Source organism: Telmatherina bonti, assembly GCF_933228915.1.
Source record: "Telmatherina bonti genome assembly, chromosome: 2".
In the NCBI taxonomy this organism is placed as follows: domain Eukaryota; kingdom Metazoa; phylum Chordata; class Actinopteri; order Atheriniformes; family Telmatherinidae; genus Telmatherina; species Telmatherina bonti.
In genome coordinates this window covers 24,951,292-24,968,722 of record NC_136620.1, presented here as the reverse complement: position 1 = coordinate 24,968,722, position 17,431 = coordinate 24,951,292, and the positions used below count along the sequence as shown (strand labels likewise).

Below are 17,431 nucleotides of genomic sequence, written 5' to 3'. Positions count from 1 at the left end.
AGGGTTCATCTGTTGTAATGGGAGTCCTAAGCATGACTTTATAAATATTGATATGGATTTTATAAGTGTTTGACATGACATAGACATAGATATAAATAGTATAAATATTTTAGCATAATGCTAAGCATTTGCTGTAAGGAACTTAAGTAAATATAAACAGTAGTGAAGCAGAACATTGTGTTTACAGCTAAAAAGTCCTGTGTTTTACAGCCTATACTTTATGCATATAAGTACTGGTGAAAAATAAAACATTAGTGGGAAAACTAAAAACAGAAGATGTATGGAGATGCAAGATGTTGTTATGCTGACGAAGGTGTATCAGTGTAAGGAACATAGTGAGGTCAAGGTAAATGTTCCATTTCAAAGCTAAAGCATCTGTCATGAGATCAGGTTTATCAGCGGGACATTACTAATCATTTAAAATGTATTTTCAAGAGTAGAAAAAAAGCTTACCCTCCATGCAAGCTTACCACAATGTAATATTGCCATAAATTGTGTTATTGAACAAGTTCTGCACATAGTTCAATATGGGTTGAAAAAAATCCATTCCAAAAGAAAGAAATGCTTCCTAAGTCTGACATGGTATATTGCCATTATTTTGTGGTTCTAAGGAAGCCAAGGTCAAATTCCATTCACACTCCAGCACACTCACAATACAAGGGGATGGTAATACCAAGCATATGGTAACTGCATAGAGTGTTAAAAAGAGTTCAGTGCTGACCCAGAGCAAGAACAAACTTGCAAGTGTAAACTGTGGGAGGGGAGTAAAGAATTATTCCCTGGGCTACATGTTGTAAATGCTGTGAGATACAGTATCTTCAAATGTAACAGCTCTAAATAGTGAAACATGTTCATGAAAAACCAAAAAAAAGTTATTGTTTGGGAAAAGTGGGAACTAAATGTACTTTAAGATAGTGTCCTGTGTCGTGAAGCTGCTTTATCAGTATGTCGTCTGTTGCAGAAAATAATGAGGAATGAAAGGACGAGATGCCACAGAACATTGAGGATCTTCTGTTCGTGGTCTTGTTTTGCAGGGTGGTTTCAAAGGACAGCAGTCAAAACAACACATGTTATCAACATGGGAACAGCTGGTAAGAGCGGCATCATGGGGCAGAAGAATGTCAAGAGTCATAGATCTTTTATCCATCAGGTGAACATACCCACCCAAGCACTCTGCAAACCAAGCAGTAAAGCCAGAACATATACGTAACTAATGCAATCTTGTAAGTGTATCTAAATGCAATATACAGGTGCAAAGTGGATTTTCCCATATGCAACTGACTGCATGACGTGCAAATAACTTCTTGTCTCTTATCTCTGTTTTTGACAGGCTGTCAATGTCTCTTTTTCGTGAAAACCAGACAACGTATTCTACGCTCCATGTTCAAACATGAGTTGGCAATTTTTGAAGTGCTAAACAAACAGCGGGTTGACGAGGCATTTACACTGCCTTCAACACCGCTTCCTTTTTAAGTCAACACCACTAAGGAATTGTAATCACACATAAAATGAAACAACAAAACAGCGACATTTTTTTCTGTTTGTGTAAATATCCTGGCTAGCCTCTTTTCCATAACCGCATTATACTCAAACAAACCAGCACAGCATGAAATTTTGGGGGAAAAGGAAACAGCCACCATAAACAGAATTGAATGAAACTCATGTTTGATTATGGAAGTTGAAAAACATAAACAGTGGATCAGTTTAGAAGAATTGAAGTAGTGGCCCTTGACAGAGCATCCTCGTTTTATTCCTTCTTCCTGCTAAATGTTACACAGCTGCTTTTCTAAACTGTCATAGCAGCCAGCCTGCCACAACTTGAAAAGAGAGAATTATGGAAAAACTCAGAGAAGTGGAGGACCTTGACCTTGCATTTCTAAGAAAAAGCTGAAAAGTTGAAAACACAAGCAACTGATGCAGGAGACAAAGAGTCCATTGTTACTGTACTTTTTTTTCACATGATATTGACATTTCTTGGTATTCATGAACAGATTGCCAAGTAAACTAAAATGTTTCTATGTCCTCCCCCACACACTCTTTCACTCTTTTTCTTTTTGTTTGAAGTTCTGCTAACCTTGTGTCTATTATCAGCCAAGTCCACAGATGGTACCAACTCTTGATATAGGAAAATGTTTCCATCAGAGGAAAAAGCCACCACCAAGCAAAAGAAATGAAAGAAGAAAGCCATGGTAAATAACATTGCATGGAGGCATGCCAGCAGTGTGACAGACTAAGCATCCTCAACGGTTTTTTTAGTCCTTTTTTTTAATGAGGTTGTGTAAAGTCCTTTCAAGTAGTTTGTGTCCATAATAATTAGCAGCCTTAAGCTGGTGGATGAGCAACGCTTGCAGCAGCTCAAACCAGACAAAAAAAGATCCATGGTTTTTTTTTTTTTTTTTTTTTTTTTTACAGCTTTGAACAACCATTTTATTTTGTATTTGTACAATAATAGTTGTGTTTAGATCTGTATTGACACTGGAGTTATGTTTTTTCAAATGAAGAACTTGCACATTGTCAATGAGTAGTGAGTACAACAACTTTGCAAAACTGGTGTTCTACAATTTACTTCTGTCCCAATTCTGAGTAGAGGCTAGCTTGGCGTCATGACAGCACTTATCCCAAACAGCTTTTCCAAACAGAGCATTCTGTCCGCTTTTTTCACTCGAGGTAATGGTGCAATTCATTTACCTTGGATGTTGAATCTGGGAATGCCACACCCAAGCTGACTGTTTTCTAGACCGAAGTTGTAAAACAAGTAGGATTTTCTTGTTGCTGAGCAAACGGTTTAAGCTAGCAAATATTAGCAATGCATACAGACAAAAGCTTTTTTAATTTGAAAAGGAAATCCAAACACTTTAGCAATGCATCAACTGATAAAGATTTTACAGTATTACATGTGTGATTTAAAAGGACACAAACTGAGGAAAGTGTTAATAAGCATTTTATTACCGTGGCTTTCGCTAAATGTTGGGACACCCGTATTTTGAAGTAGGCGCTGGTGAGATTCTTCCAATTTTGTACAAAGGAATTTTTTTAACAATGAAAAATTGTATTCTGACTATAAGACATTGATTATGAATAGGTAATCTCCCATTGAATAAAAGCTACAGAATGAATTAGCTGTATTCACAGATTTAGTTCTTCATTTAAGGTTGCTGAAACACAGAAGCCATAGTTTTGATTTACCCAGTAAAAATAAAAACCCTTACGTTAATAGTAAAAAATAAATAAATAAATAAATTAAAAAAAAACAAAAAGCACCTGGGAGTGTCTTTCAGAGTCTGACCAAGTAACTTTGATAAATAGTGCATTGGGCAAAGTTTGACACACTGGAATTTTCTCACATCTGTGGGCCAGTGGCCCCGCTGACTTTGACGATGAACAAGTAGAAACAGACCTGACAGGTAGCCAAGTCACATGAAAAGTACAATATGCTCAGTCAAACAATATGGTTTGAGTAGTTACATCTCTGACAGACATCTAAAGAAGATAAGACACCACACATCAGCAGCCTGAGGACAATTACTTCTCCTTTGTGGCCAATAGCTCGAACATCCAATCTATCTCCCATTAAGAAGAGGAAAAGCTGTCACAAATTGATTTCATGCACTTGATAGCACAGACAGGTCCAAACAGGCCCAGGCCCATCTAGACTGAAGTAATAGCTTGATTTGAGAAGACACGGCTAAGTGACTTGTGAAGACTTGAAATTACTCTTCGATACTAAACCAACAAGTTGTGGTAAAGCAGACACTTTGTACCTGTGTCGAAACGAGGCCATGCCCTCTGTCATTCAGTGAGCCTGGAACAGCCCAGACTAAACAATTCCAGATCCTTGCCTTGTCTTTTTTCATTTTGTCTCACTGCATCTGCTCCACATCACCCCTCAAGACAACATCTAAATCTCGACTTCAGCAAAAGCTCTTCTTCTAATTTACTTCTGTATAGTTCAACAGTCATTATTAATAATATCTTGTAATTCAGTCAAATGATCAGAATGTTTGCATAAATGCCAGGATGAAATCTGCATGTTTATATGAAATAAGTCAAAGTTTTCTTTGTGTTTTCCAAGTGCTTGTCCTAGCAGGACTTCCATCCCTGACATAAAGTCATGCAGTAATCCAAATACTTTGAATCTTCAGATAACATCTCATCACATCTGGTTTTCTGCCTCCCAATTTTCTCATGGTTTGCCAAAATCTGTAGGCCACAGGACTGTTTTGCTTTCTCCAAAAGTCCAAATTGTAACTTTATCTACCGATGCAGATTTTAATTAAAGCCACAACAAGAACTATGCTTGTGAGCTATGGGAGGGACCTTCCAGCATGCTTACACATGACTGACATATGGCCATGATCAGGAAACATGAGCCCAATGATGTCACAAACAAGTGACCCCGAGGTGATAGGATTGGAGAATGTTCCTGCCCAATGCCTTCAAGCCAAAGTCAAGGGTGTGCATGTGGATTTCATTTGTAGTGCCATGATTAGCTTGCAGAAGCTCCACAGCCACCCCCCTCCATGGGAAAGCCACACTTCACAGGAAATGGTATGTTTTTGTTAGCAACAAACAGGCATAAATTATGAAAGCGGTGCAATGCTTGATCATTTCTAAAACACAAACACAGTGTTGGGTGACATTGATACTGCTTTTAAGGTAATCATAATTAGTTAATGATGATTTCCTAACACTTTACCTGAACTATGTGTCTATAATCTTTCATTTGTGCAATAAATACAATAATTGCCTTGTGTCTTCTCTTTATTTGTATGCATAATTATTTTTTGATGACAGTCATTTGGACAATAACTATAGATTTCTAACAATTATTTTTTCAGTTTTTATGAAAGCAAGATAAAACAAATAAATAAAAATGAATGGGTAATTATTTTGTAGACAACTCTGAGCATATTACCAGAGTCTGAGAAAGGCTTTATTTATAGATTCCTTAGGAGTCTGTTTGTTAATTTAGTCCACTTAGTTTATCAGAAAATCCACCTGTAACGATTTGTGGGACCGTATTATGTTTTGTCATAGCTTCTGACAGATTTATTTCTGCAAGTGTAGTTTGAAAGCATTATGAAAGAGAGCCTAAGTAAAATACAATGTAGTTTATGGCTTCAGTAGAAAAGTGCATTAACTAACAATACAAAGAGAAGTCATAAAACTAATTATGGGGTTTTCTGGGAGACAAAGAGGGAAGTGTAAGTAAAAATGCTCACTATATTAATGCATCATCTTATATATTTTAGATATTCCATATATGACATAACTTATGTATGCATATTGGTTGCCGTTACCATATTTGTGAAACTGATGTGATTTATCCCAAAGGTGAAACAACTGATTTCTATGCTAACTTTGATTAGGCTATTCATTAATTAATTTTTAGCAAAGAGGGTATGCATCATTTCAAGACTATCAATCAGTTCACAAAGCAGGCATATTAATTTTAGATTTATTAATCAACAGAAACATATACTAATTTCCGTTACTGTGAGTCCATTTGTAGTCTTGATTTTGTTAAATCCAGCGTTTTGCTTTGTTTTCAAATGTTCAAATTTAGTTGAATTCTCCGCTATGTGAATATACAGTTCGTATTATACCTCTTTGCCATATAGCAACTCTTGCTTTTGGATATCGTCAACTAAACAACCCTTTTCAAATTGAATTAATACTAATTATTGTTGTAGTAAATAAAGTAAGTCTCTGTCGGGCTCCTGCCAAATGCATTACAGAGCTCTCCATTAATGCAATGGTAAACAGATGTACCACCCAGCGCCAATGTTTGATTTGGACTGTGTCTGTTTTCCCCGGGGAGATTACAAAATTAAATGGTAAAAGTTGTAAAAGGAAAAGTCCTGTGGTGCTTTTCACTCAACACTATGCAGGGGTACGCAAAGCACCACAGTTACTATAGCAGCTGATTTCAAGTACGTCTCCAAGACTTAATTAGTCTAAGTGGTAAGGCAAGAGACGAGTGAAGTCAATTGAGAGTCAAATACCAAAACATCCATAATGAACAACAACTCAAGTCTTTTCCATGAGGCGTTAGCTGCACTTCTTGTCTTGTTACCAATAAAAGGGCTGCAAATATATGGCTAGCATTATTGTATTACAGTATCACTACATAAAAGAATTAAAACAAAAAAACTGTTACCCTACCAAATAAAAAACTATATATTTGAAGTGCTACAATGTTGGTTATGATGTGTCTTTTTCTATCAATCTGTATCATAGTTTTATAGATTTACTATCTTTTCTCCACAAAGAAAAAATGTCAAGAATATCAAGGCACAATCTTGCATTTCGTTTCAGTAAAATATTGCACCGAGAAACAACACAAATTTCAGTTATGTTTCTTTAATAGTATTTACAATCGGAAAAATGCTAATTCAACATATTTTAGTAGTTTTGCATGTGAATTAAATAAATAGCAAAAAAGAACAATGACCAACCAAAATATGGAAAATAAAATAAAAAAAACAAAACAGTTTGTGCAACGTAGCACCACAAGGTTAGAAGAAAAGAGGGATTGAAACGGCCGTGGCTGAGGAGTCTTTGTTGTAGTGGAAGTCTTCACACAAACAGGGAGGGAAGCAAAAACACACAGAGAAAGACTGCAGACATTCTCACTGGAGACAACACTGACATAAACACAGAGCCAGCTGCACCACTTCACCTGAAATATGTGTCGCGATCACTTTGTGTTGCCTTAATCCAAATATATTTCAGCATGCTTAGATGCAGCAGTAGGTTCTAAAATGTTTGCAGGAATCAGATTCTACAAAGCAAGAATTCAGCACGTTCTACGACTAATTGCGGCAAAATGTTCAGTATTTAGCTCAATAAGTTGGTCTTGTTGGAATTGTTGAAATCAACTAACCGCAGTGAATAACAGTGTTACACTGTTTCTACGAAGATTCCAGTCTTCTGAATATCTTCAGGGTTATTTTGACCAGAAGTATATTTACCTGCATGCAAAAACATAAAACTCACAGTGCACCAACAAGTCCTGGTAAGACCAGTTATTATAGCTTGTTTTCTGCATTTTTAACTTTGTTTTTAGTTGTTCCTTATGGTGTTAAATAACAGCCATTTGTACAAAATTATTTTGGTTAATTGTGTCAATCATAGAAAAAATCCAAAACTTTTTTCTTCAGTCTGGGATTTGTTCCCTCCAGTATGTTCTCAGTTTAGTTTATTTTAGTGTGTCTTCTTAGCAAGGTCACATCAATGTTGATACTAAATGTACAAACTAGAATTGATTAAGTGACATGTTTCAAATGACAAATAATTCAAGTAAAGTGTTGCATCAGTCAAAACTCAAAGAAAATATTAAAGCTGCAACAATCAAAAATCTGTTGTAAACAAATAAATAAAAATCATCTGTTAAAAAAAACCAAAAAAAACCCCAAATCCTTCAGAAAAAATGACCAAGCGAAGAAAGAGAAACAGCAATAACTGAAAACAACTTTTTGAGACAAGGAGGTATTTGTGTGTTTAGGTTTGTTTTATGGGCAATGATGGAAGAGAAAAATCAGTGGTTTTGATTTAGAGCTATGATACATTTGTTTAACAAGCTGCACTGCATTGAACCGTACTACAATAATACATAACATAATAAATAAATCTATGCTTTGAAATGTGATTAAAAAACAACTTATCTTCAGAAGATAATTCATCATTCATGTTAGATTTAATAGCACCTTACTATAACAAAAGTATCAAAACGTAACAAGAGTTTGCGGTTTTAAAGCTGTTGAATTTGTTCGTGAGGCTGTTTGCATCAAATTAAAGCGCCCGCCATCATGATCGACTCAAACAGCGGATGAACTTGTTACATACTCCACGAGAAGCGAGAACTTGTTTCTTGTTCTTGAGGCCCCGAGAAGAAAATGACGTCATTTTGATGACGGTTCTCGACACATCGGGCTGGCAGAACTTTTTTCTTGCGGGGCTCTGAGAAGTATCGTGTGATTGGTCAGACATTTGAGGTGGGTGTGGTTAACACTGAAAAAGCATGAAGTTGCTGCTTCCGCGTTTTTTCTGTTGCAGGTAAAACGGATTGTTTTGATAAAACAGCTGATCGAGGTGGTGAGAAAGTACCAACATTTTTACATGTGTCATTAAAACACTCGGACCCAGCTGCGTGCACGACCCGCCTTGCCGCGGACGAAGTTGCTTGTTAAATATGAAACTAGAAAAGCACTCGGAGAGCGGAAACCTCCGTCAAGCACGACATTAAAGAATCCTTTTAAAAAAATTTCTGGATCCAAACGGTGATCTGGTTCACCACCAAAATTTAATTAGTTTTTCATTTTCACATTTGCAACAACTCTTGAAATTTTTATAAAAATCCATCTGTAACTTTTTAAGTTATCTTGAGCAAAAAGACAATGGGAAAAAACAACCTCCTCGGTGGAGGTAACAACCGGGTTCATTGCACATAAAAGCAGACATCACTCCCAGCAGTGTTCCCTCCCCGTTGCAGACATGCTTCTCGTGGAGTATGCATGGACCTGACGAACAAGGCGTTTTTTTCTTGTTCTTGCAGCCTCGAGAGCAAGAACTTGCTTCTCGTGGAGTATGTAACAAGCTTAGACCAGCGGTGTCCAGCTTCGGTCCTCGAGGGCCACGTTCCTGAAGGTTTTCTGTCTTCCTGTTCCAATACACTTAATTCAACTTAATTAAAAATATTTGATATTCATAAGCAAATGGGTCTTTTTAATTTGAGTCAGGTGTGTTGGAACAGTGATACACTGAAAAGTTGTATAATTGAGGCTTCCATGGACTGACTTTGGACACCCCTGTGTTAGACCATGGCTATCAAACTGGTCCTGAGGGCCACTGTGCTGCATGTTTTAGATCTTTCCCTTCTTCAACAGACCTGAATCAAATCAGGAGATCATTGTGCAGAACTTTGCAACAATTGCTTGGTTTTATTTAATTTGAGTCAGATGCATTAGAGCTGGAAAACATCTAAAAGCTGCAGGACAGTGGCCTTCACGGACCAGAATTTTAGACACCTGTTTGAGATGATCGTTTGTAGTTTGCGATAATGAAAAAATGGCTCATGTCTAATGACTTTACGGTTTTAAAAAAGAAGCACAAAAATTTCTATTAGATATAAGAAAGGTGTCGCAGAATAATTCAGCCTGTCGTCCATCTTCTATGGAAAAGACTGCAAGTCTGGACCTTGAGATTCATGCAACTTTCAGACACATCACTTCTCCATCACATCTGAATAAAATGGCTCAATTCCATCATCCAGGTGTCATTAAGCTCTGCGGCAGCCTGGTAATAAGATAATTATTTGATTCAAGTGTGTTGAAGAAAGACTACAACTAAAGGCTGCAGGATAGTAGATCTTAAGGACCAGATTTGGGCAACCCTGGACTATATTATACAAATACTTTCTTGAATAACAAAGAAGTAACTTTTATGTAATACTTACAAATAAAAGATTTTCATTTAAACGTACATAATTAGGCCTTGAATATTCATCTTAAAGATACGTTTGCGTAATGCATCTGAACATGACGATGACAATAACTTTTAGATCATGTAACCTCATGGAGATGAAGCCAAATTTGACGCAGACACAAAAACAAACAAAAGTAAGGATGATATCATATCTTGAAAATATTTTCCTCCTTACAGACTGTATTTACTCATAAAGAGAAATCTGACTGTGAAAGCACCAGTAAAATATTAAATATTCAGTAAGAAAACAAACTATCTACTTGAAAAATATAGTCACTGTACAAAGGTACATACAAAATACATTGACAGTTTTTTGTTGCTGTTCAATAAAAAGGTCATAATATTAACTCTTATACACAAATATACACTTGTGTACTGCAGATACAGGGTGAAGACAGTAATAACAGAAAAGATCATTAACTTCACGCCTCATATATGAACTAAAAATTTTCCAGAGTTATGTCTCCATAAATATATGGCACTGTTGGTCAACACTGTCCTGGTTTATAGGTTTTAATTTGGAACCTTGACTCAAAATGAGATCCATGTGTTTTTAATGATCCTCTATGCGGAGCAGCATTGTTTTTGTATGTTTAAATCAGCACCGTGCCACTGCAGGGCCCATCTGGGTGGGCTGGATCTGACTAGTCAGCAGTGGCTCTTGATATCCAGCATTTACTTCAGAATCTCCTACAGTTTGAGGCTTAAAGAAAACTCAGTACACATGTCTGAAGTCATGTTAAAACACCATGCCTAGTCACAGCCCTTAGCAAAGAAGAGAAGTGTTGAAGGAGAATGAGTTAGTACTATCGTACCGGCTTCCATGGTTGTCTATGCCAGGAGGTAGAGCCCGGGCAGGGATGCAGATTACACTGCTCCATGTGAGGCGGCTTGTCCAGGATGTCACAGTTGTAGTCATTGAGCCTCTGCCCGTTGGGCCTTTGACATACCACAAAACGAGTCCTCCTCCCTTCACCACAGGTCTGGGTACACTGTGGGGAAACGGCAAACAACATGTTCCATTAAGGATCCCTGCACTGATCTGAGTTTCTGGGTATACAGTCACATGCTTAACAAAGCACACCCACTTTCCATTACCAATTTTTTTCAACGACCTTATAACCCATCCCAGATTAACAGGCACTGCTAAGTTCTTTTCTCCTTGGCTATTGTGTTAATACACATCTAAGTACTTCAGACTTCAAACTGTCCGAACGTCTGTTTTATAGAGGTGCTTACGCCTGCTAATGATTTAACTAAGCAGTAAGGGTGCATTTACTCTTCTAAACACAGTTCCAGCACCATAACAGTTTTTGCATAAAAAAAAAAAAAAAAAAAGTGACAGTCTTTGATGCTGTTTTGTTATGCTAATAGGGTTATAGAGCATTTTTCCATGTCCTGATGCATTAAACATGTATATTTTACATATAGGACACAAAAAAACAGCACCTTTTAAGAAAATGAAATAGAGTAAACCTTCTTTTTTCACACAGAAAAAGAGACAGATGGGAAATACATAATATACAAAAAGGGGGAAAACAGGAGATGTGAGTAAATCACCTCATTGATGTGATGTATTTATGTGTATATGTAAGAGTATTTGCTTGGATGTATTTGTGTATATGTGGATAGATTGCTTGTACTTAACAAACGGACGACAGGAAGTAAAAAAAAGTAAATAATTTTCTTCTAATGGTAAATACAAGCTCACCTCTCCCCAGACACCATAGTTCCACAAAGGGCAGGGTCCAGAGTCGCAGCTCTTGGACTCAGCAGGTTTGACCCTTTCATCGCAGTAAGTGTTAGTGCGGCCATCAGCATCCTGACACACCACCACTCGCCTCTGAAAGCCTCCTGTGCAGGTACTGGAACACTGGAGAGCCAACACAGTGTGTGTTTTTATTCAGAATAAGGATCTAACTCACATCAAATGAAACACCTTAGTAGTTTCTAGCTTTTGGGTCAAAGCCCCAAAAGCTATCTAGTCTGTCCCTACTACATGCTTTTTACATATAATATTAGTTGTTTTTTTGTTTTGTTTTGCTACTGAACCCAACTTTAAAGGCCACTGGTCCTTTTCTTTCACATATCGAAAGAAATTTAAAGTTGTTCTATGGTTAAGAGATTTTCATCCACTGCTGGAAAACATGACCCAAGCAGATTTGTATGTACAGAAAACTAGAACACATTGACAGTTCTTGACAGTTTTCATGCATACTATGAGCTTCTCCAAAAGCAAAACACAGTAGTCAAAACCCACGTTTAAAACAATCTGCTGAAGACGGAAAGTTAGTCGGTGAATTTCAACACTGAACATCTCATCCTTGAAGGAGGTATTTTGTACATTCCTTATCCAAGTACAATGATATATGCTCTCTGTTAATGGGAGTGAGAACATTTAGTGCTGTGTATCCTCTCACAATGTCCTCCCACTGCTCCCACAGTGGGAGGACATGCAAAGTCTGTTTTAGCACTATTTCCTTTCCAGTTATGTTGGAGTGAACTCCATTTAAAGGTGATGTCTTTGTGTTAATCTTTTATAGATATATACAGTACATATAGAGTCACAAAGAGCAGGTGTTTAGTTTTTCTGACCAAATGGAGCTGGCTTTCTTGCCAGGTTGTATTTGGCGCAGGTAACTATACCAGCCTTCACTACTGTATCAGTAATGAAAAAACTATTTACTAGCAAGGCTTCAATCCTCCCTTTAGTTATCTTCATTCTCTCTTGCTCCAACATGGCTAGTGCCACAAAGAGCGTTGACATATGTCAACAGCCGATTGCTGAGTATGAAGTCCAGCTTTGTGTATCAACAGTGTTGTTGTAAAGAGTCATTGGTGGTTGTGTTATGCTAAACTTACAGTTCTGTGAACGTAACATTAGCCATTGTAAGCTAACAATGCTAACTCATCAAATTCTGGCCCAGTTCTAAAGAAGTTCACCTCACAGTCAGTTTTCTGTCATTGCTATTTCTTACTTTTTTAACACAGTTATGGTCCCTCTAATGCTTCAGTTCATAAGGCTGTGGTTTGTGTGTGCATTTCCAATATCTTTAGCGTTGAGGCTTCTGTGTTAAAATTGATGTAATTTCGTTGCTTTTTGTTCTTCACAACTGTGGTGTTTTTAAAAGATTGTTACAAAAGCAGCTCTACATGTTGTACCAAATATAGACATATACGTTTTCAAAAATCTCCGGTATTCTTAATTTTGTTTCAAATCATTGAATCATTTGTGTTGCTAACTTGGAAATTACTCAAAAGGAAATAGAACGAAGTGAAGGAAAACAACCCCTCCTGCATCACTCTTGCAACCAAACAAGGTGAAGAAAGATAAAAAAAAGATGAATCGGTGTCATGGAAAAGTCAACAAAAACCTTTAGTGGCGAACACATTAATATTTGTTCTTCTTTAAGTCAGAGTTGGATTCCACTGTGCTGAATGTTAGCACGTACAGTGCATTGTACAGTATACTGTGCACACACTCCTCTGCTACCATGTATGGCCTTCTGCTTTGGGAAATGAAAACATCTGCTACCTCACCCTTCGTATAAATGTGTTCACAAGAATGTGTTTACAGACAGACACACACAGACCTCACCAACACATTATTATGCAAAGCTAGTATGTTACATGCAGGATACCACACATGTCATACATAAAGATAATCTTAGCTTCGCCACATGCTAATGAAGAATATGACTGTAAGCTTCCTCCCGCAGGACAAAATATGTCTGGACACAGCTACTTCTTTAACTAGGCTATGTAAGTCGAACATACTGCGCCCCAGGGTCCTGTCCTCCACTGGTTGTCTGCTGAGGGGACGTTCCAGCTGCTGTGTCCTGGATGACGTCCTGGATCCTGAGGATATCCATATGGCTGCTCGTAAATAGGCTGACGTTTGTAGACAGAAGGGCAGGGTGCAGCAGTGCAGTCTTGCTCCGTTACAGGTCTGCCATCCGGGTCACAGAGAGACTGATCCACCGGCTGGTGGTAGTTAGAGCAGACCACTTGCCTGGTGGCTCTACCGACACCACATGTCACTGAACACTGCGTGAGAAAAGAAATAAACAGTGAGTTACAGAGAAGAAAGCAGGGAGATTTTTATTTCCACAAGCAAATGGCATATAGAACATAACATCCTGGTTCTCAAGTCTTTGGGAACTTTGTAAAAGAATCAGTATGTACATCAAATATATGTACTTTTTTTTCCTGCAATGTTTCTGGAATATGTTGCGACCCTCTCCAGTAGCAATAAAGGCAGTGACAAGTAAATGTTTATGAATTTGGCACATCAGATCAGACAATTTTCTGCTCGTTCATCTGTACAAAACCGCTTCAACCTAAGAACGTCTGTTCTTATTGACTTGGTCATTTCAACACATTACATGACATCAGGTTCATGATATTTATCTTTGGAAGTCACTAATCCTACAATGAGGCAAGCCAACTTAACCCACATGCAGCACAAGAGTCCCAAACCATGAATTTTTCATCCACAGGACACATTTGTTAGATTTCCTCAACTCATTTACTCTTCCTTGTTTTGTTTTTTTTTTGTTCATTCCAGGATACACAGTCACAAATATATAAAGCCTGTCCTCACTAAAATAATTTTAATCATTCAAACTAATGCTGAAGCTTACATGTCAGTCGTGTGTGTGTCAGGCATTTCTAAATGGTTTCAAGCATCACTGCTCATCCTAAATGACTTTATCTGATACTGTACTGTAGCAGCGAGTGTTGCTGTGTTCCTATAAGTGCCATGTGATAACAAAAAGAAGATCTTTATGCACAAAGACTTTTGATTCTACACACTTGATATCATATTAGTCAAACAATGATTCTGTGCTCGCTTGTTTTTAGTTTGAATTCTTGGCTGATGTTAATATTCTTATTGATTATTATTTCCTTTTTTCTTTCAAATCAGACGTTTATAGTGCATTATCCTGGCTCTAAATGAGCCTTGTATTTGCAGAGTGTTCTTTTCATTCATTGTTTCCATGAAATGCTTCATGATGTTCAACATGTTTCAATGTGCAAGGCTGCACACATCTAAAACCGCACCTACAGCAGTGTTACAAATCAACTCAATGCAACATAAATTTAATGGACATCGACATTTTCCTCCAAGAGTATTATTAGGGCTTTTAAAGGCAATTAACCAGGGTGATTTAGAGCCACATATTCGTTGTAAATCTTCGCTGGCTGCAGCCAACCACTGCTCTTTTAGTGACATCATCGACAGTTTACACTGAAAAACAAAGATCAAAACACGCAGCGACGGTCTAAGATCAAAGCAGTTCCCGAGTGTCAGGGGGATTTTCACATTGTTGGCAAAATGAACTGCGTGACTGCTGTTAACCAAGTTAGAAAAACATCTGGACTGATTGAACACACTTGGATGTTTTACTCACTGCAGACCACTCTCTGGCGTGCCATTGGCCACAGGGGCTGAAGCAGCTTGAGAACTCTGGCGGACGAGGCAGGTGGGCACAGTATGATTCGTCGGCCACTCCTCCCTGGGCATCTCTACAGCTGACATAACGTGCCCGTTTCCCTTTGCCACAGGACACAGAACACTGTGGACATGAATGTAAACAAATCATTTTAGAGGAATTTGAGAAATTCTTGTGATAGTTTTGGTGGTTGTGCTTCAAAATGCTGCAAAAAGTGTGAAAGCATATCATGCATGAAGCTCCTTCCAATCTTTTCTTCCATCAGTGCACCTCATATTAGCTTTTGTTTGTTTTAAAAGATCTCATCTGTTTCCTCTTGTCTGCAGCCTTCGGTAAATCACAGATTTGGCCAAAAAGACATTTCCGTTGGCTGCTATAGTGCTGGGCAAAGGACATTTTTTAATCCTGATTAATTGCAAGATTTTCTGGTTTATCATGATTAACAGCATAGTTCTGCACAAATTCAGTCAGGAATTTAAAAGCAGCAGCACAGAGTAGCCGTTAAAACAGGTCACAAGAAGGATTAGAATCACAGCTCTATTATATTAAGAGGGAAAGTCAGTTTTTTGATTACTTTAAAACTTAAAATCTTGAAATTCAAAAAAAGAAAAAGCTGTAATTAGAGATGATTTTTGGGCTTTTAACTTTCCATAGTAACTTTGTGGAAAAAAGCGCAGCATGCAGAGAATGGTTATTTCTTGTTGGAGAACTTTGATGGAAGTGGATTCGGACCTCGACATAACTACAGTTCAGGTGAGCAGTTCCCACACACAAGCTTGTGCAACTGGGCTTTTTCCAGTTTGTGTCTTATTGTTAAGTTTTGTAATAAATCTTCATTTAACTGTGGCTGTGGAAGAAGTTGTTCATGAGGCTTTAAAAACAAACAAGTATTTAGGTTGGCTCACACTCTGCTACAGTCTTCCAAAGGCTGTTTCAGAAAACAGCCGACATACCACGATCCATTTCTACATCTGTGTCTCCCTCCTGATCCCTCCTGATTCTGTACTTCACCGATGATTACCTCAGTTTCACAATCTGCCCAAATTCTACTTCTTTTTTACAACAGCTTTTATGTTCGTGTCTTTTTATTTGCTGCGTAAACATTTATGAGGAAATCGCTAATTGGGGGACTGTCTGCATCCATTTATTGCTAAAAATGGAGAAAATCAGGTTTGTGGACAGTGTCAAGATGACAGATCGCTGGATGAGAACCAAAACTACTCATGGGCTTATAAATCTGCCATAAAGAATGTGTGTACGTTTCTGCCACACGGCTTCATCCATCAGGTCTCTCGTCTCACAAATGAATGTGTATAGAAAACCGTCTATTGTGCAGGCACTGGAATCCTGAAATTGCTCCCTGATTATCTTTCACTTGCTTAAACTCTGGGTTTTTTTCCCAACCATCTCCAGAGGACAGCATAGTAAACATTTCTGAAGGGATGAATACCTAATGCAATCAAACGGCTCCAGCTCAAACAAGCAGGTTAATATCCCTCTCATATCGATGACACTTTCAGGAGGATGGCAGTTCCACTGCTTGAGGAGGTATGCATGTTTGTGTGTGCTTGTACTCTGTGCGTGTGTGTGTGTGTGTGTGTGTGTGCATGTCTGCAGGACCACACTGGCGCTGGCCTCTCTGACATGTGAGCTCGCACCAACTTTCAGATTGACAGATGAGGTTCAATCATAGAAACTGTAGACCAGTGTTTAGATGGAATCTGGTTTTCATTTGCCACAAGTAACAATGCGAACTATCAGGGAGACGGAGAGGCCTCTCAGCCCAGACACTGGAGCCTGCGTGTGTCTACATACGTGTGTGTTTTCAAGTGAGAAGATGCAGTTACAAAAGACAATGCCTCAAAGGATTGCAGCCATGTAAAGTATGCATTATCTGAGGGAATTCTGGGACATACAGCGAAATTAAATGTCAACTCAAAATGGGTAAACACACACTCAGTTTGCCTCTATTAAATACACAGAATCGCAGACACACCCTCATATAGACCATCGGTATTCTAACTTTTCATTCTGACTTTTTACCAAAAAAATTACCCTCAAGCGAGACGCACACACAAACAACATACACATAACACACACACACACACACACACACAAAATGATGAATAGAGCGGCTCACTGATTTGCTTTTTATTTAACAAAAACCACGTTGCTTTTGTCTGCTCTACAGATTGGAATGAGGTCCAGCAAGACTCTTTGAACCCAATTTGTTTCCTTACCACGGTCCAGGAGCCATATCTCCACTGAGTTAGCAGCTGCGCAGAGTTGTCAGGACGAGGTGTGCTTTGTACCGGAGATGCCCAAGGACACGCAGGCATCTCACACTCCTGCAAACCATGTCAGCATGTAAATGAGCTCTCAGTTGCACATGAGTGTTACAAGATGAAACTGAAAAGGTGAAAGTAAACATGCCGGGATCTTCTCTTGATCCCAAGGATCCAGTAAAAAAAAAAAAAATCTGTTTGTGT

The 17,431-nt window shown here is 38.2% G+C and overlaps 1 protein-coding gene across 1 annotated transcript in view; it reads right to left on the bottom strand.

Annotated features, from left to right (window-relative positions):
- LOC306770164 (A disintegrin and metalloproteinase with thrombospondin motifs 20) overlaps positions 1-17,431 on the bottom strand; it is an 84,662-nt gene that overhangs the window by 14,039 nt on the left and 53,192 nt on the right. The window contains 5 exon segments of the mRNA XM_079258991.1: positions 10,302-10,478; positions 11,198-11,359; positions 13,264-13,533; positions 14,901-15,065; positions 17,183-17,290. Coding sequence (XP_079115117.1) covers positions 10,302-10,478; positions 11,198-11,359; positions 13,264-13,533; positions 14,901-15,065; positions 17,183-17,290 — 882 coding nt within the window.